General features: G+C 60.1%; 1 protein-coding gene across 3 annotated transcripts in view; it reads right to left on the minus strand.

The window, feature by feature from the left end:
• Positions 1-26,608, minus strand: part of SEC14L5 (SEC14 like lipid binding 5) — a 38,359-nt gene that overhangs the window by 2,092 nt on the left and 9,659 nt on the right. The window contains exons 3-16 of one of the 3 annotated variants that reach the window (XM_089321268.1): positions 17,565-17,714; positions 17,347-17,478; positions 15,514-15,642; positions 14,852-15,044; positions 11,571-11,683; positions 9,178-9,367; positions 7,741-7,829; positions 7,592-7,662; positions 6,318-6,489; positions 5,009-5,143; positions 3,749-3,883; positions 3,148-3,375; positions 1,986-2,055; positions 1,671-1,849 (exon numbers count right to left, since the gene is read on the minus strand). In XM_089321268.1, coding sequence (XP_089177394.1) covers positions 1,671-1,849; positions 1,986-2,055; positions 3,148-3,375; positions 3,749-3,883; positions 5,009-5,143; positions 6,318-6,489; positions 7,592-7,662; positions 7,741-7,829; positions 9,178-9,367; positions 11,571-11,683; positions 14,852-15,044; positions 15,514-15,642; positions 17,347-17,478; positions 17,565-17,714 — 1,986 coding nt within the window. The remainder of the gene's footprint in view (positions 1-1,670; positions 1,850-1,985; positions 2,056-3,147; positions 3,376-3,748; positions 3,884-5,008; positions 5,144-6,317; positions 6,490-7,591; positions 7,663-7,740; positions 7,830-9,177; positions 9,368-11,570; positions 11,684-14,851; positions 15,045-15,513; positions 15,643-17,346; positions 17,479-17,564; positions 17,715-26,608) is intronic. The other 2 variants (XM_089321269.1, XM_051836303.3) reach the window with 2 other exon arrangements.

Genomic DNA, 26,608 nt, shown 5'->3' on the forward strand with positions numbered 1-26,608 from the left:
AGCACAGCGCGCGGGCCTCGTTAGAGCCCAGAATCCCAGGCACGGCCCCCAGGGCTGCGGAGTCACAGAGTGCGGGTTAGCAAGATCCCTGGGTGAATGGTGCACACAGCCCAGTCACTTCCTAGAGACCCCCAGCCCCACACACGAGGCCAGCCCCTGTGCTCTGTGCCAGGCCTCCAGCACCTCTGGGCTGTGGGGCCTTGGTCCCAGGCTGGACCCTCATTGTGCCCATCATTGTTCATGATCACACACAGTATATCACATGCCCTGCTGCTTGGCCCAGTGCCTGCCCACTGACAGTGACCAAGAAATCGTCCTTGAACTGGTTTTCTCAGGAGGCCACTGCAGGACAAGTCTCCCCGCTGAGCAGGCCAGACAGGTTGGCTCCCAGCACCCAGCCCGCCCCTCTGGCCTCTGCCTGTCCTGCCTCAAAGCTGCCCTCCCAGCACAACAGCCCTTAGGTGCCCCTGTCCATTCCTCAGAGGCCCCCAGGCACTGAGCCATTACCCCACATGGAGGACCAGGGCCAAATCATCCTTCCGGCAGGGTGGCTCCTAGGCGCGGCAAGCTGCAAGGCCCAGCACTGTCCACACCAGGCCACACGTGCCCCACAGTCCTTGGAGCTCCACCTGGGACTCGGGATCCAGATCCGGCCCCTCCGGAACCTCAATTCAATCCCACAGTGAAGAACTCGAGCACTGGGACCAGCACTGTGGCACAGCTGGTAAAACCACTGCCTGTGACACTGGCATCCCATATTGGCACTGGCTGGTGTCCCAGCTGCTCCACTTCCAATCCAGCTCCCTACTGATGGCCCGAGAAAAGCACTGGAAGGTGGCTCAAGTGCTTGGGCCACTGCCACCCACGTGGGAGACCAAGATGAAGCTCCTGGCTACCGGCTTTGCCCTTGGCCCAGCCCCAGCTGTTGCAGCCATCTGGGGAGTGAACCAGCAAATGGAAGACCTCTGTCCCTCTCTTTCTGTAACTCTTTCAAATAAAAGCAAACTTAAAAAAAAAAAAAGGAACATAAGCACTGTTTTCATATGAAAACAGGGACTTGTCGCAAAGCAAGGCGCAAAATCCCATTCATCTCTAAAAGATGAAACTCTGCCTCCAGAGCCCCTGCTTCAGGTCTGTTATTGAGCTCCTACTGTATACCCAGGTGGCAGTGGGCAGCCCCCAACCAATGCACCCTCACCACAACGCTACAAGGCAGGGGCTCCAGTGGCTCCTGTTTAACAGACGGGACATTCCAGGCTCAGAGGTGAATGACTTGCCCGAGGTCACACAGCAGCAGGTAAGCCTTGCATGTCACCCACCACACTTTGCTCTCTTTGACAGCAATGGCTATTCTAGAATATTCCCTGTGGATCCAAATCAGGGACTCCCATCTCCCCCATCAGGCCAGGTGTTGGGCTGCTGCTGCAGTTGGGGGTGGAGACATGGGGGCCACCCACTTTCTCTCCGAGGGCTCATCTGAATCTCTGGAAGGTTCTAGCAGTGTCCATGTCGGACCCCACCCCCAGAGAAGCCAGCACAGCAGGCAGGGCCACAGCCCGGGAGCCCATGTGGTTCTCCAGTGGTCACCGTTCCCAGCACCCACGCCAGGAGGCAGCGAGGCCCAGAGGTGGTGGGGGCCACTCCCTGAGGGGAGCCCTGGGCCTCCCTACCTGAAGTCCTCGGATGCGAGCACCTCGTAGTAGTAGAGGAGCTTGCACCTGGGGCCGGGGCTGTGCAGGGCGGTCAGGGCAGCATCCACTCCCGGGAGGCTGCAGGCTGTGCCACAGGGGGCGTTGTGCACTTGCCACTGGAGCAGGTAGACCCCCGGCCACCGCGTCACGTGAGAGCCCTGGAACATAGCACCTGTGTACTGAGACCTCCTGGGGTCAGGCTGAGCCTCTGTGGGCTTCCTGTCACCAGGTCTGGCCCTTCTACAACTCCCAGCAAACCATCCTCTAGGGCCCCAAAGCCATCAGTGCTACTACCTCCATGTCCCTGGGACCATGGCCTCCTAACACCTGGATCCTGTGGGGCTTTGGTTCTGCCATATGGGGCCTGCAAATAGGACACAGGAGGATGGCGGGACTCGCAGGGTGTCAGGGAGGGCATGGAGGGGCGGGAGGGCAAGGAAGTGTTGGCTCTTACAAGAGCAACCCTGAGGAGGGACTAAGGTGTCCCATGGGGAGCAGGGCTGCTACGTGGCATGCAAGACAGCCTTGGGTGGCCTCCCGTGGAACCTTCAGGAACATCTGTAGGGCTGCCAGGGCTCTGGGGCCAGGGGGTGATTTCCACCTGCAGCACTGGCCTCGTGGAGAATAAGGGAGCCAGCAGGGGCAGGGCTGTTCCTATCACAGTTCCATACCCCAGTTCTGTTCCCAGCCCTACAGCTGCTCTGTTGGCTCAGCTCTGAGGCCAGTGTGTGTAGCGGAAATCACTAGATGAGGAGGGAGCTGGCTCCTAGCTCCATGCTCACAGCTTTGAAGCCAGCTCGCCTGGAGTGGGCCTGGCAACTGACAAGTGTGCCAGGAGACTCGGGGCCGCTCCTCTGTCCACAGACCTCAGGACCTCAGCACCTCCCCTCCCACTTAAACTTCCTGCCACGCCCCCACTGTTGGACAGAACCCCACCTGCAGAGAACTGACTGCAAAACTCCTGGTGCAAGTGTCCCTCAGGGTGCCGTCCACCTGGAACTTCAGGGTGACCTCATTTGCACACAGTCTTTGCAGCTAAGGCTTCGGGGTGGTCTCCCAATACAGGACAGTGCCCATATCAGAGGGAGGGAAGGGACACCCACAGAGGGGCACAGAGGCAGCCGTGTGAGGACAGGGCGGAGCTAGAGCCCTTTGACTACCAGCCACGGAGCCCTAGGGATCTCCAGGAGGTGCTAACGAGGAGACAGGAGAGGAATGGGTTCTTCCTCGGAGCTTTCCAAGGGAGCGGGGCCGCGCCGACCCCTTCACTGCAGGTTTGGGGCCCCTGAGCTGAGAGACAGACCCTGCTGTTGGAAGCCACCTGGGATGGGGATTTGTTCTGCAGAGGCCTTGAAGCCAGAATCATGTCCAGCTTCTCTGCTGTGTCCCAGGGGCCCGGCACGCAGGCCCGCACAGTACGAGGGGATGTGTGAATCAGTGCCTCAGGGAATCCCACCTGGATGCTCTCCCCTTCCCGGCAGAGGAGGGAAGCCTGCACACGGCTGTAATCTGTGCCCAGGACCCAGCTCCTGTTGATCAATGGCCCGCCGGCCCTGGTCCCAGGCTCCCAGGGGCCTGGTGTGGGCATCTGCTTGGTGTGGTACAAGCTGAACACCAAGTCACCTCGCAGGACGTCGAAGTCCCAGGTGATGACCGACTCCCCTTCTGGAATCTCCACCGCCACCTGCCAAGGGAGACCGAGCTGAAAGGAGGAGCTGGGAGTGGCCAGACGGCGCAGCAGGGCTGTAGCTGCCCACGGAAACACGCTCCTTCCACACCGGGGGTGGGGCTCCTAGGGCTCCCAGCAGCCCCCTGAGAACTGCTCAAGGCACTGGACCCACCTCCCTGTGAACCTCCTGCAGGGGGGTGGGGGGTGGGCATGCCCAGCCTCTCTAGGGGTTGCACCTGCTTCTTGGTCCAGAGCCTTCCCCACACCTGTGCCACCTGCTGCCCTCCTCCCAGGCTTCCCTGGTAGCAAGTTGCTGGCACCACAACCCTGCCTCGGGCTGACCTAAGCTGACTCTCAGCCCCCAAGGACCCTCAGGCCGGGCCTGCACCTCGTGAGGGGCCCCGCGGAGCACGCTGGCTGAATGGTAGGTCTCACTCCACTGCCGCAGCTGCTCCGTGTGCTCCTGCTCCGCCTCCGTCAGGTAGAGGGACTTGGGGACCAGGCCTCCTTCAGGGACATTGCACTGGGGGTGAAAGATGGAGGGTGGCAAGTCAGCACCCACACAGGGTGCTCTGAAAGCCCAGCCCCCCATATTGAGCTGGGCGGCCGCCTCAGGCAACAGCCCAACTGAACCCCCCACATCCCCAATGAACCCCCACATCCCCAATGAACCCCCACTTCCCCAGTGAACCCCACACTGCCCTGACGAACCCCCCCACTGCCCCAATGAACCCCCACTGCCCCAATGAACCCCACATGGCCCTGATGAACCCCCACTTCCCCAATGAACCCCCATAGCCCCAATGAACCCCCACTGCCCCCAATGAACCCCCTGCTGCCGTGAGGCCTACTCTTCCCACTTCACAGAGCAGGGAAGCAGGCTGAGAAGCCAGGCCTTGCCCAGCGTCACACAGCGGGAAGTGGCTGAGATGGTGTACACCACTATCTGTCGGGCTCATGTCCCTCACAACAGCACTGGGCTGACACCTAGGACTGGGCCCCTTCCACACCACAGTTGCTGACCCAACCTCAGAGTCCCCAAATCAAAGGACTCGGGGGACCCTCAGCCATCACCCGCTTTTACGGCCAAAGGCAACTAGAACTGACCGCTCAAGCCCTGGCTCAGTCCCTCGCAGATCTGCGGCCATTTCCTAAAAGTCAATCACTCTCCCGAATGGGGCAGCAGCAAGCCTCGCACCCACGAAAGGCTTCTTTATCCTGAAACCAAGCCAGCCTCCCAGGCCGCTTCTGTTCCACAACAGGTGCCCTCGAGACAGCGGCCACGTGGGACAGGAATGCAGCGCCTCAGGCCACCCTGCCTGCCATGTCCACTTTGGGGGAGGCGGTCACAGGGTCTGAACACTGCCTTTCCCTGGAGCCATGGCCTGATTGTCCCAGGCCGGGCGGCTGTGGGACTCAGTCCTGCGGGACCACAGAGTCCACAGAGTCCACAGGGTGAGTAGGTGAACTCCAACCACACTTAGATGGGAATTCAGGACCGGGAAGCCTTGGACTGCCCTGGTCTTTGGGGTTCTGAAAACTTCTATGTTGGGAAGATCCACGGTCAGGCCCCACTGCAGAGAGGTGCCGCCAGGCTCTGGGGCGGTCTCCTCAGGGGTGAGCACGCAGGGGACACCCAGACCCTCACCAGGCTCTCCCCGCCGAGGAAGTCGGGGATCACGTCTCTGTCCAGGTAGTCGACCAGGCCGCCAGGACCCTGGCAGTCGCGGCCACTGTGGACGAGGAACTTGCGCCTGGTGTTCTCGTTGATGAAGGGGCTGATCTGGGAAGGAAGGCGGGTGCCGGGGGACATGTCTCCCATCAGACCAACTGCACAGTGGGGCGTGAGGCACCCGTCTGCACTCTGTCTCTGCATTTACATATCTGGACACTTCCTGAACGAAGCCATGTCCTACGGGTTGACCCACATTGTAGCGAGTGCCAGGGCTTCACTCCTCTTTTTAGGCCAAATAATATTCCACTGTGGTGTGTTGCTGTGACTAAGGGGTGCTCCAAAAAGTTTATGGGAAATGGAACTAAAAGACAGTTTATTTTGGTGCAAAAAATTCTGCAATCTATGCATAATTTTTTCATGACATGCATTTTCCATGAACTTTTGAAGACCTTTTTTTGTATATATTATATATGTACACATACATGGATGGATGGCTATATACATATATATATGTATAAATACACAGACAGAAAGAGATAGATGAACAGAGATATAGATACATACATAGATAGACAATCACGTAGAATAATAAACACACACAGATAGATGGATAGATAAATAGATTGAGAGACAAATAAATGATAGATGTAACATTCTGTTTACCCCAGAGGGAATGTATTTTAGCACTGGGCTTCAAGCTGTGTGTCACCCCCATTCCCCCAGGGAAGCCCCAGGACCAGCACTGGAGCTCACAAAGGAAATAGTTGTGAGTGTCTGAGGGGAGAAATGACCGAGGTACTCAGCACAGCAGGGACCACCAATGCAGCAAAGGCACTGACACCTGGGGGTGGTACCTGTGAGGCCCCCTGCTCAATCCTGAGTGTGGCTCTTACAGCAAGGGACTAGGACAAGAGCTACACAAAGTACAGCTCCGCCACCCAGTGCCACTCAGAGGGAGGAAACCTACAGGCAAATCCGCAGAGACAGAGGCAGCTTGGGGGAAAGGGAAGAGGCGGCTGCTAATGCTATGGGTGTCCTCTGGGGGTGATGAGAACATTCTGGAAGCAGACAGCCATGTAGCACCGTGAGCAGCCTGAACATTGTTGCGTTCTGTGCAGCACAAGGGCCGACCTCGGGCCACCTGAGTTTCACCTCAGCAAAGCTGCTGCTTGAAGGAAACAGAATGGGGCCTTGGGGCGGGGCAGGGCAGGGCAGATTGCAGAGGGACCACCCCGCCCTGTCCATCTTGGCCTCCCCGGGAGGGGCCGAATCTTGCTCTCACCAGCGTCCAGAGCACAGGGAAGACGCGGGGCGCACGCACAATGAGCAGCCGGCCCAGGGTCTCAGGGTAGTTGGCCTCCACCACCTCAATCATGCGCAGCAGCGCCTTCACTCCCGGCCGCCACAGGTGCCGCATGTTGAGCCCATCCAGGTCCAGGAGGCAGGTCCAGGAGCTGCGGCAGACACGGCCCTGGCTCCACCTGGCTCTGCCACCTCCAGGGCCCAGGCACTGTGCCCAGGAACAGAGATACACGGGGAGAATCTGGGAGGCAGGGCTGCGGGAAGAGCCACCAGACACAGGACTCTCTTCTGTCTAAGACCACCGGCTAAGCCCGGAAATTCAAGTCTCACTTCCACCCCGAGAGCTGTGTGCACGAGCCAGCGGCCATGGTAGTGACAGTCTCCCCTCCCTCAAGCCTGGGCACTGGGATTACTGAGGTGGTCGACGTCATACTCTCTGCTGGGACAGGCACACAACACACACCCAGGCATTGCCATGACTTGCCAAAGAGATGCCAATGACTCCATAGAGTCCAGGTGCCAACAGTTCTCACGCCCACAGTAAGGCAGCTAGGGTCTCAAATCCACACTTGCTGCGTGGCCTTGGCCAAGTTGTTAACCTCTCTGTGCCTCTGTTCCATGAGGACAAATTCCTTGGAAAAACGGCTGTCTTGCTGCATGGCTGCACCCTGGGGGGCCTCTCGCGCTGGGACATGTCCTCCTACCCTACATGGACCTTTCATGACCCCCCCCCCATTTTGGGACACCTAGGGTGAATTCCACTGCATGCTGATTGGCAAAGGAACTGAATTTCCACAAAGATCGGGAGCTTTGGGAACAAGCCACACAGTGCGTGCTACAAATGGGTCCTCACTGCTCCACAGTTGTCGTCTTGAATAATCCATTTTAAAAATAAACCCAGTCTACAGAGGAGGGAAGCTGCAGCTCGGAGAGGCTCCCTGCCTTTGGGAGTGACACCAGCTTAAGTCCTGGTTGTGGAAACAACTCGCAAATAGCAACCGGAGGTGGCAGAGAGGGATGGGGTGATGGGCTGTGCTGGCAAACTGAGTCAGCTAGGACCTGGGGCCGAGAGCTGGGCCCAAAGGCCATGTCCAGGAGGCCAGGCAGCAGGAGAAAGGGCAGGGCAGGGCAGGGCCTACTTCAAGTCCAGCTCAGCCCCTGAGCAGCTGGGATGAGGGCCTCAGTGAGGTCTCTCACCAGAGCCCTGGCAGAGGGGGTGAGCCCCACCGTGAGTGCCCCCCGCCAGGCCCTTGCCTGATGGGCCGGCCGAGCTGTCTGCTGTTCCTTTCGCATCGCTTCTGAGCCTCCTCGTTGATGGAGAGAACCTGGAAGGCAGGGACAGTGCTGCAGGCGTCTGCTGCCCGCTCCGGCCTCCCGAGTGGGTCAACGGGCGCCTGACTCACGTGCTGCAGCAGCGCCTCCTCCCCCACTGCCTTCATCAAGCCCTTGGTGTCCATCTGGCCCAGGCGCAGGATGTAGAGCGGGCGGCCATCTTCAAGGCAGGGCCGAGAAGAGAGAGGGGACGTTATTGCGGGGACAAAGCTGCAGTCAAGAGCTTCGCCTTCTCAGAGGCAAGATGCCAGGCTGGACACACCCAGTCCCAGCCCCTGATCACCCGCAGACACCCTGCTGCCTCCAGGAGGGGCTGCCGCCACTCAGCGTGACAGGCGGGCGACGAATAAGCAGCCCCACCACAGGGAGACCTGCGGTGGGGGGAGGGGTTCTGGGGGCTGTGGGGACTCTGTACCATCAACGCAAAACTGTGCTAAAATAAACAGCTCAGCTAAAATTTTTAAAGGGGCCAGCTTGTGTGCAGTTCCTCTCAACGCCAGCATCCCACACTGGAGTGCTCGTACGAGTTCTGGCTGCCTCACTTCCGATCCAGCTCCCTGCTAAGGCGTCTGAGAAAGCAGCGGAAGATGGCCCAAGTCCTTGGGTCCCTGTCACCCATGTGGGAGACCCAGATGCAGTTCCAAGAGCCTGGCTTCCACTGGCCCATCCCTAGCCATTGCAGGGATGCGGGGAACGAGCAGCAGATGGGAGATCTGTCTGTCTTCCCTTTGTGTCTGTACCTCTCAAATAAATAGGTTTTTAAAATTCTTTTAAATTTAAAACGCAATCCTACTTGCAGCCTTTGCTGTGTCATTATTAAGAATCTCAAGGGGCTGGTGCTGTGGCATAGCAGGTAAAGCCGCCGCCTGCAGTGCCGGCATCCCATATGGGCGCCGGTTCGAGTCTCGGCTGCTCCACTTCCGATCCAGCTCTCTGCTATGGCCTGGGAAAGCAGTGGAAGATGGCCAAGTCCTTGGGCCCCTGCACCCGCGTGGGAGACCTGGAAGAAGCTCCTGGCTTCAGATCAGCACAACTCCAGCCATTGCAGTCATCTGGGGAGTGAACCAGCAGATAGAAGACCTGTCTCCCTCTCTCTCCCACTCTCTAACTCTGTCTTCAAATAAATAAATAAATCTTTAAAAAAAAAAAAAAAGAATCTCGAGGTGAAATCATACTAGAGGTAAGGAGGGCCCTGAACCCAATAACCTGGGTACTTAGAAGTGCACACAGGGACAGGCAGAGGAGGTTGTGTGAGGACAGAAGTCAGGATGGAGCTCGGAGGCCACAGCCAGGGGCAGTCATCCCAGTGACCCAGAGGAGGCGGGCCTGCCCAGGGGACACACCCCCTTTTTTGTGGCGACCCCCCACCCCGCATCTGCTCGGGCTCCACCTTCCCCATAGCCTTGCCGTCCATCAAACGCAACCCCAGGGGCCCGCGAGAGCCTCAGATAAGGGTTGGTGTGAAGCGTGTGGCTTAAAGTGCTCTGCACTCAGAGGGGGGCACGCACCGACATCCTGGTAGTGCCAGCCCCCCGCGTAAAACTCCTGCAGGAGGGCAGGGGGCCTCCAGGTCTCAAGGAGCACATCCACCTGGTGCTGCTTCCGCCAGCTCAGGGACTGGCACAGCATCTCCCGGGCCTTGTCCAGGTGGAAGTCACGGGCCCGCAGGAACCGGAGCAGGTGCTCATCCTTGGGGATCTGAGAGGCAAGGGGGGCACAGCAACAGCCCTTGGGAATGAGGCCCCCAGCCATCAAACACACCCCCAGGGCAGCCCCCACCTCAGGAACCAACATCACCTCACAGAGCAGCCCCCACCTCAGGGGCCAACGTCACCTCAGGCTGACCTCACCTCAGGGGTGCCCCCACCTCAGGGACCAACGTCACCTCACAGAGCAGCCCCCACCTCAGGGGTCCCTCACCTCAGGGGCAGCCCCATCCCACATGGCAACCCTCACCTTAGGAGGCCCCCTCACCTCAGGGGGTCCCCACCTCAGGGGCCAACATCACCTCACAGAGCAGCCCCCACCTCAGGGACCAACATCACCTCACAGAGCAGCCCTCAACTCAGGGGTCCCTCACCTCAGGGAGCCCCCACCTCAGGGATGTCCCTCACCTCAGGGAGCCCCCACCTCAGGGGTCCCCCACCTCAGCGAGCCCCCACCTCAGGGAACCCTCTCCTCAGGGGTCCCCCACCTCAGGGGTCCCCCACCTCAGGGATGTCCCTCACCTCAGGGAGCCCTCACCCTCTCCTCACGGAGCCCCCACCTCGGGGGTCCCTCACCCTCTCCTCAGGGAGCCCCCACCTCAGGGGTCCCCCACCTCAGGGATGTCCCTCACCTCGGGGGTCCCTCACCCTCTCCTCAGGGAGCCCCCACCTCAGGAAGCCCCCACCTCAGGGAGCCCTCTCCTCAGGGAGCCCCCACCTCGGGGGTCCCTCACCCTCTCCTCGGGGAGCCCTCATTTCACGGGGCAGCTCTCATGGGGCAGGTGCAGCACACGGGGACCACCCACGCGCGCTCCCTGGGGACAGAGGCTTCCCAGAGGCCCGCAAGAGCCGCCCCGCGGTGCGCGCCCTCGGCAGCCTCCGAGGTGTGCGCTGACGGGATGGGCACAGGCGAGGGCGCAGGCGGAGGGCGCCGGCGGGAGCAGCGAGGGCGCCGGCGGGAGCCGCTCAGGCCGGGAAAGCAGCCCTTCGACAGAGCTGAACACCGAGTCCACGCTCGGGCCCGCACGTGCCTCGTGCGTCCGGTCACGGGGAGAGTCCAGAGGCACAAGTGTGCGCAGTCGCACACGACTCCACCAGGGCCTTCAGACCTCAGGAGAGGCGCTCGGGCGCGGCTTCTGCACCCGGCCCTGTGAGACAGGTGTGCGGGCGGGGCGGGAGACGAGTGTGGGCGTGGCTTCTGCACCCGGCCCTGTAAGACAGGTGTGCGGGCGGGGCGGGAGTGTGGGCGTGGCTTCTGCACTCTGCACCACCAGGAGAGGGGCGTGGGCGTAGCCTCTGCACACGGCACCGTCAGGAGAGGTGTGTGGGCGTGGCTTCTGCACTTTGCCCCATCAAGAGAGGAGCTTGGGTGGGGCTTTTGCACTCGGCACTATCAGGAGCGATGTGCTGGCGGGGGGCGGGGGGGGGGGCTTCTGCACTTGGCACCACCAGGAGAGGCGTGTGGGTGGGCTTCTGCACTCAGCACTATCAGGAGAGGTGTATGGGCGTAGCCTCTGCACACGGCACTATCACGATGGGGGATGCAGGCATGGCTTCTGCACTCGGCACCATCAGGAGGTGGGGGGCGCTCTGGTCACATGGTACTATCAGGAGAGGCGTGCAGGTGGGGCTTCGTGCACATGGCACTACTGTTAAAGAAATGGCTTCCTACACGCTACACTACCCAGAACGGTGCAGTGGCTTGGCTTCTGCACATGGCACTATCAGAACGTGGGCATGACTTCGTGCACACGGCACTGTCAGGAAAGGAACATAGGCATGGCTTCTGCACACAGTGCTATCGTTAAAGTAGCAAGCACAGCTTTGTACACACAGCAGTCGTTAAGGGAGTGGACATAACTGTGCATACGGCACTACCCGACCGTGGCTCCCAATGCGATCGGCATGCCAGGGGCCAACCTGACCTGGGGAGGGCTGGGCTGGGCTGGCCGCAGGTGGCTGGGGATGCCGTTAGACCGTCCATGCTGTGCAGGACAGTCCCCGACACAGAACCATCTGGCCCTACCGTCAGCAGTACCAGGGCCGCAACACCCTGCTGTCCGCGCTCCTCTTGTCAGGCACGTTGGACATGAGACAGAACCGTCCAGCGAGCACACAGGCCCTTCCGGAGTGCTCCATACTTAAACGCGTCTGCATCAGCCCGCCCTCCCCGAGTGAGGCGGCCCCGAACGCACCTTGCCCGTGTGGGTCTCCTGCAGCCAGAGCCGCAGCCGGAGCAGGCAGCTCTCCTGCGCAGGGGTGAGGCGGCCCAGGCGCCTCTCCAGGTGGTCGGCGTCCAGCTCGTGCCCTTGGGGGAGAAGGGGGGTCAGGACCACGGCCACATAGCCCGACTGCTGTGCCGTACATGCTTCCCGGAGCCCTGGCCTTGCTCCAGCCTGCTCGGCTGAGCCTGGCTGAGGCCCTTCTCTGGACAACAGCCACATGGACCCCAGTCGATCCATTTTTTGAACCCTTTTCCAGGCTGGCTGTAAACACCCACACCAGGGGAAACCTGGGACTCACGAGGGCTGTGACTTCTCTTGGCTCCCTGTATGGGCGCAGGGCTAGATCATGAACAGTTTATGCTGGCCACACACCTGGTCTCGGGGACTGTCCCAGTGCCCATGGTGGCCCCAAGTCTGGTCTCGGGGGGCTGTCCCAGCACCCATGTTCCCCACACGCCTGGTCTTGGGGGCTGTCCTAGCACCCATGCTCACAACACGCCTGGTCTGGGGCTGTCCCAGCGCCCATGCTCTCCACACGCCTGGTCTCGGGGGGCTGTCCTAGCACCCATGCTCCCCACACGCCTGGGCATGGGCTGTCCCAGCACCCATGCTCCCCACACGCCTGGTCTCAGGGGTCTGTCCCAGCACCCATGCTCCCCACACCCCTGGTCACAGGGGGATGTCCCAGCACCCATGCTCCCCACATGCCTGGTCTCAAGGGGTCTGTCCCAGCACCCATGCTCCCCACACGCCTGGTCTCGGGCTGTCCCAGCGCCCCTGAGGTCGGCATCAGCAATCTCCCCACTTTAGAGAGGACACACCTGAGGCCAGGGGTTAAGCCACCCCTGTGATGGTGGCATGCCATGTCTGAGCACCAGTTCAAGTCCTGGCTGCTCCACTTCCAACCAGCTCCCTGCTATGGCCTGGGAAAGCAGCAGAGGATGGCCCAAGTGCTTGGGCCCCTGCACACACGGGGGAGACCGGGATGGAGTCCCTGGCTCCTGGCTTCAGCCTGGCCCAGCCCTGGCCATCACAGCCATCTGCGAAGTGAACCAGCAGATGGAGGATCTCTCTCTCTGCGTCACTCTGCCTTTCAAGTAAATAAATAAATCCTAAAAAAGAGAAAGACCCTGCGGATAAGAGAGTGGATAGCCTGACTGAGCAGGTGCACAGGGGGCACCCAGCAGGACGTCCATTCCAGTTCCTTTCCCATCCCCCCAGTTTGCTCTGTGGGTGTCAGGCTCTCGGTGCAGAGCCTGGGCCCCAAGAGACACCTGGGCCATCTTGTCTAGGCCACTCCATCATGCAGTCCCAACTCACACAGCCACACTGGGCTGTGTGTTGCCAGCATGCAGAGGCCACCCTGGCCGAGTCCTGTTGCCTGACTCCTAACAGCAGACGATGGGGCCCTGCGTCCTCTGGACGTCTCAGCCCCGGGCACAGACGTCACAGAGCTGCCGCCCCACGGGCACAGCTGGCTCAATAAGAAAGCAAAGTGAACACTGCACATCCAACCACAGCACACAGTGGCTCCTGAAACGCAAGCCCAGGGCTGGGTCCCACAGCTGTGCTGGGGCAGGAGTGGGGTAAGAGGGGAGCCATCCCGACCGCGCAGAGCCTCAGGGCCACAGGTGCAGACACTGGAGATGGCGCGGTGCAGGGTGGGGAGAAAGCCGGAGCTCCCGCACCCCCTGCCCCCGCAGATGCCAGGGCCCGTCCACTGCTCAGCACAAAGGCCCAGTGACTGAGAACAGGAGGTGGGGCGTGACATTTCCTCCCACCCGCGGGCTGGGGAGAAAAGGCCTGGGCAGGACAGGAAAGGCCCAGGGCCAGAGCCACAGACAGCACAGGAAGGGGGGGAGGTGAGAGGGAGGGAGGGAGGGAGGGAGAGAGGGAGAGGGAGGGAGGGAGGGAGAGAGAGAGAGAGAGAGAGATGGAGACCGCTGTCAAGAGCAGCAGCAGAACACTGCAGGCAGCGAGGCACACGGCGTGCACAGGCCCAGGTGCACCATAGTCACCCTGCTGTCCCTCGAGTGTCCCTGAGTCATGCAAGTCCCCGCACCTCAGTGGCCCACAGGAGAAGCTGAATCCAGGGCCACCCGTGTCACACACGGGGCTAAAACTGGACTCAGGCAGTTCCCACAATTCTGTTTTTTTTTCCCCCTGCTAGCATAATATTGTGAACATTTTCCAGGTCAATAAAAACGTGAACTATGACAAAGGACTGAATGCCTTAATATACAAACAGCTCTCACAAACCAAGAAGAAATCAATGGGGCAAGCAGGAAGATGGACAAAAGCAAGGGCAGGGGGTCAGCAGAGAAGGAACAAGCAGCCTCGAGACAGGAAGCGGGCTCGGCTTGCTTTGCTCACGACAAGAGAGCCAACCACCGACCACCGTCAACAAGGGGCAGAGTCCAGAGCACAGTTACACCTCCCGGTGGGAGTGCTGGTTAGGACAACCTCTCGGAGGCCTGGTCGGGGTAGCTACCAAAACTGAGGTGGGGACCTTCGGCCCACAATTCCATTCTGAGAATTTCACACTTGCACATACTCCTAAACATTTGAAAAAAAAAGCCCTTGAGTACAAAGACATACCACGTTATTCGTGTTTTTTGAATCTGAAACAGCCTACATGTCCATCCACGAGAACTACCTAAATAGACTAATTAAAAATCATTTATGAATAAACTAGCTATGGTGCAACCACATACTAGGAAGGATTAAAAGGCACAAACATGGATACACACAGAAAGCTGCTGGAGTGAGAAAGTGCAAGGAGTCACAGACAGCCGGCACGTGCTCTCCGCTCAGTGTGAGACATGCATGCGTCATGTGCACGTGTGTGTGCACACACAGGCATGCTGTGTATACACCTAGCCAGCTTCAGGAAATAGAAACCCAACCACTGGCACCCAGGGAGAGCAAGGGACCTACCACTGACTTGCATTTTCCAAGCGGTTTGAATTTTTCCCTGCCGTGACCACGCATTAGTCACATCATTAAAAATAGTAATAGAAGCAGAGAGAAGGCAGTGCCAAGCCTCGCAAGCTCAATTCCTGATCTAGAAATAAACCAGTCGCTCCAGGGCCAGAATGCAGGGGGACAAGGGGCTGGGAGGGAGGAGGCAGAGCCATTCCGAGCCCCGGTGCCTCCCCCAGGGGCCCTGTAGTATTGGCCTGCAGCTCCCCCAGACCATGGCACCCTCAAGGGTGTGAGCCTGCCCAGCTGGCCCTGGCTGCAATACCTACCATCAGCACCCACAGTCTCTGGAGCGGGGGGCGGGGCAACGCTGGGCCCACCAGCCTCTTGGGTACCAGGGTCTTGTGGGCCAGGCTGGCTGGGGGTGTCCGGCTCGCAGACCAGGGCAGGCGTCCATCGGGGGATGTGAGAGGTGCCCTGGGCGATGAGCTCATGCAGGTAGTGCTCAATCACCTCCTTGCCCTGCAAGCCGGAGAGACGCAGACGCATCAGCCTGGTGGGACAGTGGCGTCACCACAGGTGCAGGGGTGCTCCGGCCAGCTCTGGCCCAGCCTGACAACTGGCTGGGTGTGGCTGGTATGGGTGGAATGAGCCACCCATTCCCAAGACTTGGTACAAAAGGCAGGACGAAACCCAGCCCCATGGTGAGCTCTGCTGACAGCACGTGAAACAGAAGAGATGGTGAACTGCATTTCAGGGCTCTGAGGTCTGGACGGCACAGCAGAATGTGCGTCCTCTGTCACTGGGCTCACAGCCCCCAGCCCCATCTCACGTGGTCATCCCTCGAATAGAGGGGAGGAGACTACGGCCCAGGAAACTGGGGATCTTGCCCATGGTCATCACAAGGGTTGGGTTGTCAGGTGGCACAGCGGATCTGTGCACCTCCTCCTGTGATGAACTCTGACCCCCAAAACCCTAACCCAAGCTTTACCCTGGTGACGTTGGCAGTGTACTGCTTCATGGCCAGTTTCTCCAGGGCATTCTCAAAACCAAAGAAGGACCGGATGTCCAGCGAGGCGCACTGCTCGAAGCAGGTCCAGTCTTCATTCTCGGGGTGGACCTGAAATCCGGGCACAGGCAATGCCAAGGCCTCGACAGGCATGGCGGGGGGGGGGGTGCGGGGGACGTACCCTCCCCTGATGCGCTCCTGGGGACCTGGGCCACACCAGAGGGGGCAGCAGAACCAGGGCAGTCCTGACCAAAGGAGCAGGCAACATCTAATCTGCCAGGAATGGGGCCGGCGCTGTGGCAGAGCAGTAGAACTGATGCCTACAATGCTGGCATCCCATATGGGCGGCTGCTCCACTTCCAGTCCAGCTCCCTGCTGCTGCACCTGGTAGAGCAGCAAAAGATGGCCCAAGTGCTTGGGGCCTGCACCCACGTGGGGGACCTGGATGAAGCTCCTGGCTCCTGGCGTGGGCCTGGCCCAGCCCCAGCCATTGTGGCCATTTGGGGATTGAACCAGAAGATGGAAGACCTCTCTCTTTCAAATTCTGCCTTTCTAGTAAATAAACAAATTGTTAAAAATAAATAAACCTTTATCCAGGGAGTGCATTAACTATACAGATCCGTGGACCGGGCCCTGGACACTTCTGTCTGGGGCCAGGGAACCCACATTCCCCCAGCAGCCTCAGTGGAGGGGTGCACCCAGCCGCTGTCCGTGCCTCCCTGGCCCCACTGGACGCTAGCTGTATATGCAGCACCAGGCTAAGTGCCAGAACCCGAGGGTGAACCAGGCAGCTCTCTTCATGGGGGAAGGCTTGGCAGAGGCTCAGAGTCCATGACCACGCTGGAGTGACCACTACGGAGCCACCACGTGAGATCCAGCATGTGCTAAGGGCTGTACCAAGGGCATCACGGGATCTTCCCAGGATCCCAGAATTCTCCCAAAACAGAGGATGTGCCCCGAGGGAGGAGGAAGCGCTGGCCCGAGTCACTGGGCAAGGAGTTGGGCGGACTGCTCTATCCACAGCAAACGCAGACCCAAGTCCACCAGCGCTGTTTCCACCCAGAACTGTGTGCCCGCAGCCCTGCCTGCGGCTTCCAAGGGGGCCGGAGACTGAGACCCCGCCTCTCCCTCCTCTCCCAGCCTGCCCAAGGGGTGTGCACGGATCTGTTTTCTATCCTCCTTGTCTTCCTTCGAGGTGGAGGCTCTCCCAGAGCGGGGGATGGGCAGGCGGCGCCCCAGCTGGGGGGGATGGCGCTTAGCAGGGCGCCTGGCACACAGTAGGGAGAGAACAGGTAGGATGGACTGGTCTCAGGCCTCAGCACAACCGACGCAGTAATCCGTTTTACAGACGAGGAAAGAGGAAGGAAAGGAGAGATGGAAAAGGGAGAGGGAGACAGAGTTGCAGGCTCAGCAGATAAGACATAGGACATCCACTCACGGCTGAATTTCAGATAAACAACACACAGTCCAGTGTTTGAAGCACAACCACATGCGAAAAAGCCGCAAACTCAACTGCGCACCCTGAGGCTTCTGCGGCCAGGCCCTATAGGAGAGGACAGGCGGGAGGCGCAGGCGGGGGAGTGGGCAGGCGGGCGGGCCAGGCTGGTGGGGCGGGTTCAGGTGCGCAGTGCAGGTGTGCGGGGCGCAGGCGGGCAGGCGAGGCTGGCGAAGCGGGTTCAGGTGCGCAGTGAAGGCTGGCGGGGCGGGAGCAGGTGGACGGGCGAGGCTGGCGGGGAGGGCGCAGGTGGGCGCTGCGAGGAGGGCTCAGGTGCGCGGCGCGGGTGGACGCGGCAGGCGCGGGTGGACGCGGCGCACCGTGTAGCTGCAGTTCTCCTGGACCACCACGCGGCTGGCGAACGTCTCGTTGTGCGCCTCGATGAGGAGAGACCGCTCCCTCCAGTTCAGCACGTTCCTCTGCACGAAGACCACGTGCTCTACGCCTGCGATCTGCAGGCAGGGCCGGGGAGGACGCGCGTGATGGGGGCGCGAGTCTCACGGGCGGCCCCGCCCCAGCCCCGGCCCCCGTCGCCCACCTTCCGCAGCAGGCGCGGGGCGTCCACGCGCAGCCGGCAGCTCCGCTCCACCACGTGCACCGCGCCGTCGACGCTGTGGGACTCGCGTAGAACCTCGCTGCCCAGGAAGACGGGGATCTGCGGGCAGGTGGGGAAGCGCTTCTCGTAGGCCTGCGGGGTGGGGGGAAGGGGGAGAGTGAGGCCAAAGGGCCCGAGACAGGACGGCAGCGGACAGCTCTGAGAGCCGGGATGCCGGGGCCGGAGCCTTTCGCCTGTCCCCTGGCGTTTTCCCCCTGGGAGGGTCAAGCAGCACCAAGTGCTGGCGAGGGCACAGAAAAATCCAACTCGCATAATCTCAGGTGGGAGAGCCACGGGCTGCAGTGGCTTTGGAAAGTCACATGGCCACCCCTCAGCTCCAGGAGTGGCCACCGCGGGACCCCGCAGTTCGGTCCCCAGGTGCGGGCCCAGGACTCGCTCATATCAGCGGGAAAGTGGAAACAGCCAACTGTCCATCCACTGCATGGACTGACCCTGGTGCTGGCACAGGAAGGAAACAGCGAGGTTGGCTACAGCCCACTGGCGCCTGGGACGCTGGGAGCACCGTGGCAGAAGCTGGGCCGGGACCACAGACTGGGAGTCCTGGTCTGTGAAGTGTCCAGCAGGGGCAGAGGAAGCAAACTCCTGGGGTGCGGGGTGCTGAGGACTAAGAGGGCTGGGGTTAATGAGCACGGTCCAGTTGATTCAAGAGAATGGTGGAGACGGTTGCACCGGGGCTGCACACCCACGTGGGAGAGTCGGACATTATAAGCATTGTCTCTCAATAAAGCTGTTTACTAAGCAGGCTGTGGGGCAGGCATTTGGCCTGGCAGTTTAAAAAGATGCCCTACGGGGCCCGCACTGTGGAGTAGTGGATAAAGCTGTCACCTGCAGTGCCAGCGTCCCATACGGGCACCTGTTCATGTCCTGGCTGCTCCACTTCCGATCCAGCTCCCTGCTAATGTGCCTGAGAAAGCAGTGGAAGAAGGCCCAAATGTTTGGGCCGCTGCACCCACGTGGGAGACCCAGATGGAGATCCTGGCTCCTGGCTTCAGCCTGCACCAGTACTGGCTATTGTGGCTATCTGGGGAGTGAACCAGTGGATGAAAGATCTGTTTCTCTCTCTCTCTGTAACTGACTTTCAAATAAATCTTAAAAAAAGGTGTCCTTCTCCGTGTTATATATATGCACATAGGCACATGTTTACATGTGTGCACAACACATACATGTGTCACATATACATGTAATATGCCAAAAATACATGCACTGTGTGCATAAGATGCATGTGGATATGTGTTCGTATATGTGTGTGTGATATGAGTAGATGTACGTATCACATGTATAAATACAGGTCTGTGAGCTCATTGTGTATGTAGATACAGTGTGCCCCATGTGGCCCTGCCTGGGGCACGGGTTTCACACGCGGGTGTATTTGTTAGATTGTACTGGAAGTGCATGTGTGCACACACACACTCAGCAGCGTTCCTCCCTGGCCAGGATGCAGACCCCAGCCCTGGTCCTTCGGAGCTGTGTAACCTGGAACAGGGCGCCTGGCTCCGTGAGAAGGGGCAGCCGGGATCTGTGTCCCCGGGCTTCTCCCTGTGTCTCCTGCAGGCTTTATTGCCAAGCACAGGAGGCCTTAGAGTGACACTGTGCCCTTTAGAAGGGGTGGCCCAGGGCTCAAGGCCAGAGTCCCAGGCCAAGTTGGCTTGAGCCTGGCTGTCCCCGGGGCCACCCTAGGTGAGCTGTGGGGACTGCTTCCTTCTGCTGGGACAGGGGTCCTCCTAGGCAGAGTACAGGGCTGGGTGAGGGTCCCTGGGGGTCCCCTAAGCCCATGGTGGTGAGGGTCGGTGCTCAGCTCTGGTGGGCCTGGTGCAGAGCTGGGGGGGGGGCACATGTCTAAGTGGAGTCTGCTTTTGGAACCTGTCACAGCCCACATCCCCGGGAACCGGGATCTACGCAAGCTCCAAAAATAGTGTGGGCATCCAAGGACACCTCCTCCCAGCTCCCAGAGGGGAGGTGACACCCAGGGGAGGGGCAGGAAGACATGGACAGGTGCCCAGGGGGCCCTGGTGTCACCCCAGGCCCAAAAGGCCAGCCCAGGTCAGGAGGACAGAGCTGCTGCCCACCAGTCTCCCCAGCTGGTGGCTCTGAGGGGCACCCCAGAGGCAGATTTGGGAGCCCTCCCCCCAGGAGAATTCTCCCCACTGGGGCTTCCAGGGTCTGGGCCAGGAGCTGGACCGCCCTGGACCTCAAAGGAAAGCACAGCAAAGCACCGGAGCCCAGTGAGAGCCAAGGGGAAGCCTGCTTGAAGCCCCTCCCTTCTCTAAGCCTGGATGCAGCAGGCCGGGTGGCCCACCCCCAGCTGTGCAGATCAGAGCCCTGCAGTTCTAGTCCACAGACAATGGGACTCAGACGCTGGCCCCTCCCCCCCAGCCCTTCCTGCACACCCACCAGGTGCTGGGGGCGGGGGGTGGAGGCTGCTTGGGCTCCACTTTTGGGAAGCTGCCTGTATTTGGAGCATCTGGAAAGATTCTGCCACTTTTTCACTTGCCTGGGCCTCAGTTTGCCCCTCTGTAAAATGGGGCGATAGAGTTCCTGCCTCACAGGTCCTGGTGAGGGTGTTGCCGACGCAGTTGGCACGGGGAGTCTGCACGGCTCTTCCCCAGCTGTGCCTGCTTCGTGTAGCCCTCCACTGGAGCCCGGAGAGGCTCACCGGGCTCACAGCATGAGATGGTGAACCCCGCCTGGGACCCCAGCAGCCTCCAGGAACCGCTTGATCAGCAGTCCAGGGACAGAGCCAGGCGCTGCCCCGCCCCAGCCCGTGCAGTCATACCTCCTTGTCTGACTCTCAGGCCTTCAAGATCAGCCAGGCCACACCACCCCTGAACCAGCCCCTCCCTCCTGACAGGTCTCGTCTCTCTCCTCGTCCCTGGATGTACTCAGAACAGGCCTTCAAGCCCACACATGCCCCACACTTCTTCCTGTGCCCACCTGCCCTGCTGCAGCCACATCAGCCGTGCTGTTTTTAGAACTCATCAACTGCCCCTGTCCCGGGTGTTTTGGGTGCTAATCAATGTGCTTGACGAGAGCCGGAGACATGAGTCTCTGGGGCATCTTAGGGGGTTCCGTGCACTGCCCCTGGGGGCTGGGACACCCTCCCCACCCCCCTGCTAACCCAGTCATTTCCCGACGGCATTTCTCGTGCTTCGCCACAGACTTGTCTGCACACGCAGCAGAGGGCCTGGGCGTGCACGGACAGTAGCCTGACACCTGCCCCGGCCTCGTCCTCGGGGCGAACAGAAATGCCAACCAACAAAGAAGCAAATAATGTCGCTTGCCGCTGGCCCAAAGAGCACCACGACCAGGGCTGCCAGGCCATGGGCTCAGCCCACACAGCCGGTCAAGGGCACAGGCTTCTGGGGCTCACTTCCTGCCCCAAACCTCTTGTGAGGGCACCCCAGACAGATAACAGGCAGAGCCGCCAGGCACTCGGCACGGCTTCCCCCTCTCTGTGTTGCCGGCGCTGCTCCCACCCACAGCCACGTGTCCGGAGGGCCTCAGCACTGAGGAAATCCCCCAGCTCAGAGCCGCCAGGAGGGTGTCCAGCCCACAGCCCCCAGCCAGCTGCCCGGCGCAAGAGGATGTGTGACATCAACATCAGCTCATCCTGGCCTGAAACCCACGTGGCAGGGGCCTGGCGGAGTGAGGACTGGCGTGGGGAAGGGGATGGGGGACGAGGGCCCCGCGTTCCCTCTGCTGCCCCCAACCTGGTCCTCCTGCTGCCAGCACAGAGGACACAGGACAAGCCCAGGGCTCCCCAGGGACGAGCCCAATTCCCCCCCCCAGACCCCAGGATGGCCTCCAGCCTGCCCCAGGTGACTGTCCATAGCAGGCAGTGACCCATGTGACCCACAGGTGCCGGACGGGTACCAAGAGGAGGCACATGTTCAGCTGCCCAAGCATGGTCATCACCATGGTAACAGGAATGACTGACGCTGCCAGTGGGTTCCCGTGGGCCCTGGACTTCCTCCAAGTGCTTCCCACAAGCCAAGGAAGATGGTTCCGTTCCTCTTCCACGCTGGACCAAGGGGTCAAGTCACTCGTCTTGAGACCCACAGGCCCTGCCACTTCACTTCAGGGTCTGCAAGATCAGACAGCTCAGAGGGTCCTGCCAGTGCTGGAGGCCAGCTCACACGGCTGCTTAGTTCCCAGGAGCCTCGGCTGCTGGCCCCTGGCCCCACGGACGGCCAGAGCCTCTCCCCTCTGAACAGACACACGCTCTGGCCATCTCAGGGACACCAGGCAGCAGAAGGATTCAGTCACAGCCCTTCCTCCAGGTGGCTGGAGAGGACACCCACGCCCGCCGCTCTTAGAGGTAGCTGCTCCAAGGCCCAGCACCTGTCCCTGCAGGGCCCAGCTGGCTGCCTCGGGGGCCCTTGTCTTGCAGACTGCGTGTGGATACACTCAGCATGTGGAGAGACGAGGCTGGAGCTGCTCAGCCAAGGGTAAGGATCCCGACCAGCCGTGCCACCTCCAGGCTCAGCCGAGGATCCCGACCACCCGTGCCACCTCCAGGCTCAGCCGAGGATCCCGACCAGCCGTGCCACCTCCGGGCAGGGTGGCCGGGGGCACAGGGCTTCGGCTCGCTCACCTGCGGAGTAATCCTGAACCCCCTAGCCAGCGCTCAGTGAACTCATCAGCCCCCAGCACCCCACACCCCCAGAGTGATGCAAATGCCTAGCACATCCTCAACCCTCGACAGACACTCAAGGAGTGTCCGTGGCTTCCCCAGCTCTAGACAGGTCGTGGAATTGCACAAGACACAGTCCCACAATCCCATTCACACAGCGGTTGTGTCCGCTTCTCCATTGTGAGGCTCGTCCGTGTGGTCGTGTGTGGGGCACCTCATTCCTTTTCCTGTCTGAGTAATTGGTAGATGCCCCAACACACACACCTGTTGGGGGAAGTGCCGCCCCAGCCGATGCAGGGGAGCTGGCCAGGTAGCACCAGGGGACACCATTTCAGAAGCTGCCGACAACCTACAAACCCTGAGGATGAAAACCTGCACTGCTCTGGCCAGGGCTGGCCTGAGTGACACGGGAGATGGAGGCACAGGCTCAGAGCTTGCTCTACAGTCAGACACCCATGTGGGATGGGAGGGGAGGGGGCAGCAGAGACACAGCCCAAGGTTCAAACCCCACCTCTGCCACTTGTCAGCCGTGTAACCTTGACTCAACCTCTCTGAGGCTGTCTCCTCTGCAAAGGGGAGGGGGAGGAGGGAGAAGAGGTGGAGGAGGGGAAGGAGAGGAGGAGGGGGAAGAGGAGGAGGAGGGGAAGGAGGGGAGGAGGTGGAAGAGGAGGAGGGGGAGGAGGGGAGGAGAGGGAAGAGGAGGAAGGAGAGGAGGGGGAGGAGGGAAAGGAGGAGGGGGAGGAGGAGGGAGAAGAGGGGAGGAGGGAGAGGAGGGGGAGGAGAAGGAAGGAGAGGAGGGGAAGAGGAGGGAGAAGAGGGGAGGAGGAGGGAGAGGAAGCGGAAGTGGAGGAGGAGGGGGAGGAGGGAAAGGAGGAGGGGGAGGAGGAGGGAGAAGAGGGGAGGAGGGGGAAGAGAAGGGAGAGGAGGGGAGGAGGAGGGAGAAGAGGGGAGGAGGAGGGAGAAGAGGGGAGGAGGAGGGAGAGGAAGCGGAAGTGGAGGAGGAGGGGGAGGAGGGGGAAGTGGAAGAGGAGGGGGAGGTGGGGGAAGAGGAGGCCCACCTGGTCAGGGTTGCTGTAAAGACTGAAGGGAGAGGATGAGCATGAGGCTTCAGCACAAAACCAAACACCACAGAGCCGCTCTCTTCTTTTTGGCCTAAGAGCCAGAGAGACAGGGAGAGCTCCCACACCCTGGTTCATTCCCCAAATGCCCACAAGGAAGCTTGGAGTCAGGAGCTCAATCCAGGCCTCCCACATGGGCGGCAAGAACCCGGATACCTGAGCCATCACCTGCCGCCTCCCACGGTCTAGGAGGACAAGAAGCGGGAGTCAAGAGCTGGAGCTGGGCCTCGAACCCAGGCACTCCTGTAGGTGCTGGGTTAAATGTCCACTCTGGTAGCGCAGGGCTCTGAGCGGTCATCTGCACTTGAGTGCTGACAGCAACGTTATTCGCAGGACCGACAGCCCAGGAGTCCATGGGTGGGCTACTGGGTGAAGCCAAGGCCACCAGGCACACAAGGGGGTATGACTCAGCCTCAGCAGCTGTAAGGCACGGATCCAGGCCACAGTGCAGAGGAACCTTGAGAACTGTGCTGCGTGACAGACGCCAGACACAGGGGCAAGTACTGCGTCCGTCATCCCACTTCTGTTCCTAGAACGGCCCCCTCTGCAGTAAAGCAGGGGCCACCAGGAGCGGGGCCGCAGTGCTGAAGGGGTTCCGGGTTTCCGTCTGGGCAGGTGAAGGGTTCCAGAGACGGAAGACGGTGCAGCACGCATGACAGTGGTGACGCTCACAGGGGTCAGAACGATGTCTTCTGTTGCACGCACTGGACCGCAGAAGAAAGTCAGTGAACAGGATCCTGGGTGACCTCTAGTACCACCTGGGAGGCAGGACGCCACACCTGTGTGTCTGAAGTCTCGATGCCACGGTCTGCGTGGGCTTTGTTCAGCACTGAACCCCCTGGGCCTCTGTACAACACTAGGACATTATAAACCATCAGCCTCAATGGCGGGAAGGGAGGGAGGGAGGGAGGGGAGGAATACATAGGTGCTGGCCAAAGAAAACAGGAAACGGACGCATCTATATATATATATACCTGAACAGCATGGTTGAGTAAGAACAAGTGTCCCCAGTCTCGCAGGGAGGGGCCATGCCTGTCTGCCCCACTTGCAGGGGGCCAGGTTCTAGAAGGCCCTTACTGGGCAGTGTCTCCCCTCTGTTCTTACATTAGGGTGCGTCACTGCTGTTGGCCAATGAATGGACAGAACGAGGTGGAGAGGGGTGGCTTCACCTGTTGTGAACAGGTGCCCAGTCCTGTGGCTGCAGCAGTGGGGAGTTACCCGTTCCTGGTTCTGCAGGTGGACACTGTCTCCTTCACGTCAGGACACAGCATGGGCTGCCTGGCGGCTCTGGCCCTGCCAGGATGTACCAGCCTCTGCCACCATCCCCCGCACCTGCCTGTGAACCTGCTCCATCTCCAGGAGCAGGGCTGGGACGGCCACGGTGCACCAGGACCCTGCTGAGCATGGAACACTGCTTTAGATCTCCAAGTTATCTGGAGTGCACCTGCCTCCCCGGGGAAGCCGCCCTTCCACGCTCCAGCCAGCCACTGGGGAGGCACCCAAACCCCAGTTCTGATCACATCACTCCCCTTCTTAAAACCTCCCTAAGTCCTGGCTGGGACAGGCCAAGCCCTTCCCAAGTCCCTCCTGGTCCCTGGCCCAGCCCCAGCAGATGGAAGACTTCTGTCTCTGCCTCTCAAATAAATAAATCTTGAAAAAAAGGGGAGGGGGCTGGCGCTATGGTGTAGCAGGTAAAGCTGCCGCCTGCAGTGCCAGCATCTCATATGACCACCAGATGGAATCCCAGCTGCTCCACTTCTGATCCAGCTCTCTGCTATGGCCTGGGAAAGCAGTGGAAGATGGCCCAAGTCCTTGCGCCCCTGCACCCAGGTGGGAGACTTGGAAGAAGCTCCTGGCTCCGGATTGACCCAGCTCTAGCCATTGTGGCCATTTGCAGAGTGAACCAGCAGATGGAAAACCTTTCTCTCTTTGCCTCTGCTGCTGCCACTGCCTCTCTGTAATTGTACTTTTCAACTAAATAAATAATCTTTTTTAAAAAAATCAGACAGATAAGACAGACACACCCGACCTTCCTGGCACTTACTTTAAAACAAAAGACCTACATAAACAAGCAAACAAGCAAATTCTACATAAACAGGTAAGCAATCGAGTTAACAGAATAACAATGCATTTCCAACGGTGCTAGGAATCCACTGTTTCGTAGCCCCTGTCCCTGGCACAGCTCTTGGCACGCGGAAGACGCTCACTAAGCGCGTGTGGGAATCCAAAGGTCCCTTTGGCAGGCCCAGCATCAGCTCCAGCTCACAACCCAAACCACTCAGGTTCGAGACAGACAACACTGCCTTTGTCTGTTAGCAACCAGCTCCGCCTGGTCTCCTGGGAACCAATTTAAACGCATCTGAATGAGGCCCCAGCCGCTGTGTGAAAACCACGTCCCTAACAACAGCCCTGCCTGCAACTGCTCTGGCCTGGGCTTCGAGGCTTTACCTGCACCAGGTGCTCCTTATTATGAATCTACCTGCTACATTATGAGCTGTTTCTCAACAAGGACTGGCCAGGCCTTTAAATATTTCATCAGCTAACTGTGGTGCAGAACCTCCCCTCACTCACCCTCCTTCCATGGGACAAGGCTCCAGCCTGGGCAGTTCCACTCGGAGCCACTGTCCCTCTCCCGGTGCACAGAGGTGACCTGAAGGCTCGAGGCTCTGGAGCCCCCAGGGCTCAAGGGACAGTGGCCAGGTCATTCCTAAAACTAGACTCCGAATGTCGCAGCCAGAATCCGGAGCCTCTGGCCCGGAGCTCAGCCTGCAGGATCAGACTGAAATTCCCACCCCAGCTCTGCCCCTTACTGAGTGGTGCAAGCTGAATTATAATCCCTAAAGCAGGTGTGTGGGAGTTCTCACTTCCCAGGTGCCTGTGCGCAGGACCTGACTGGGAGATAGATCCTTCACAGAGGGCAGGGAGCTAAAATGAGGCTGCTACAGGTCCTTATGAAAAAGGGAGGTTTGAGGGGCCAGCATCGTGGAACAGCGGGTCAGTCCACTGCTGAGGACACCGCCATCCGATACGGGAGCACCGTCCCGGTCCTGGCTGCTCTGCTTCCGACTCAGCTGCCTCCTAATCTGCCAGAGAACGCAGCTGAAAATGGCCCACGTCCTGGAGTCCCTGCCCCTCATGTGGGAGACCTGGATGGAGTTCCTGGCTGCTGGCTTCTCCCTGCCCAGCCCTGCTTATCCCAGCCACGTGGAAAGTGAACC

The sequence above is a fragment of the Oryctolagus cuniculus genome, chromosome 19 (assembly GCF_051225735.1).
Source record: "Oryctolagus cuniculus isolate XC-2025 breed Fujian yellow rabbit chromosome 19, ASM5122573v1, whole genome shotgun sequence".
In the NCBI taxonomy this organism is placed as follows: Eukaryota; Metazoa; Chordata; class Mammalia; order Lagomorpha; family Leporidae; genus Oryctolagus; species Oryctolagus cuniculus.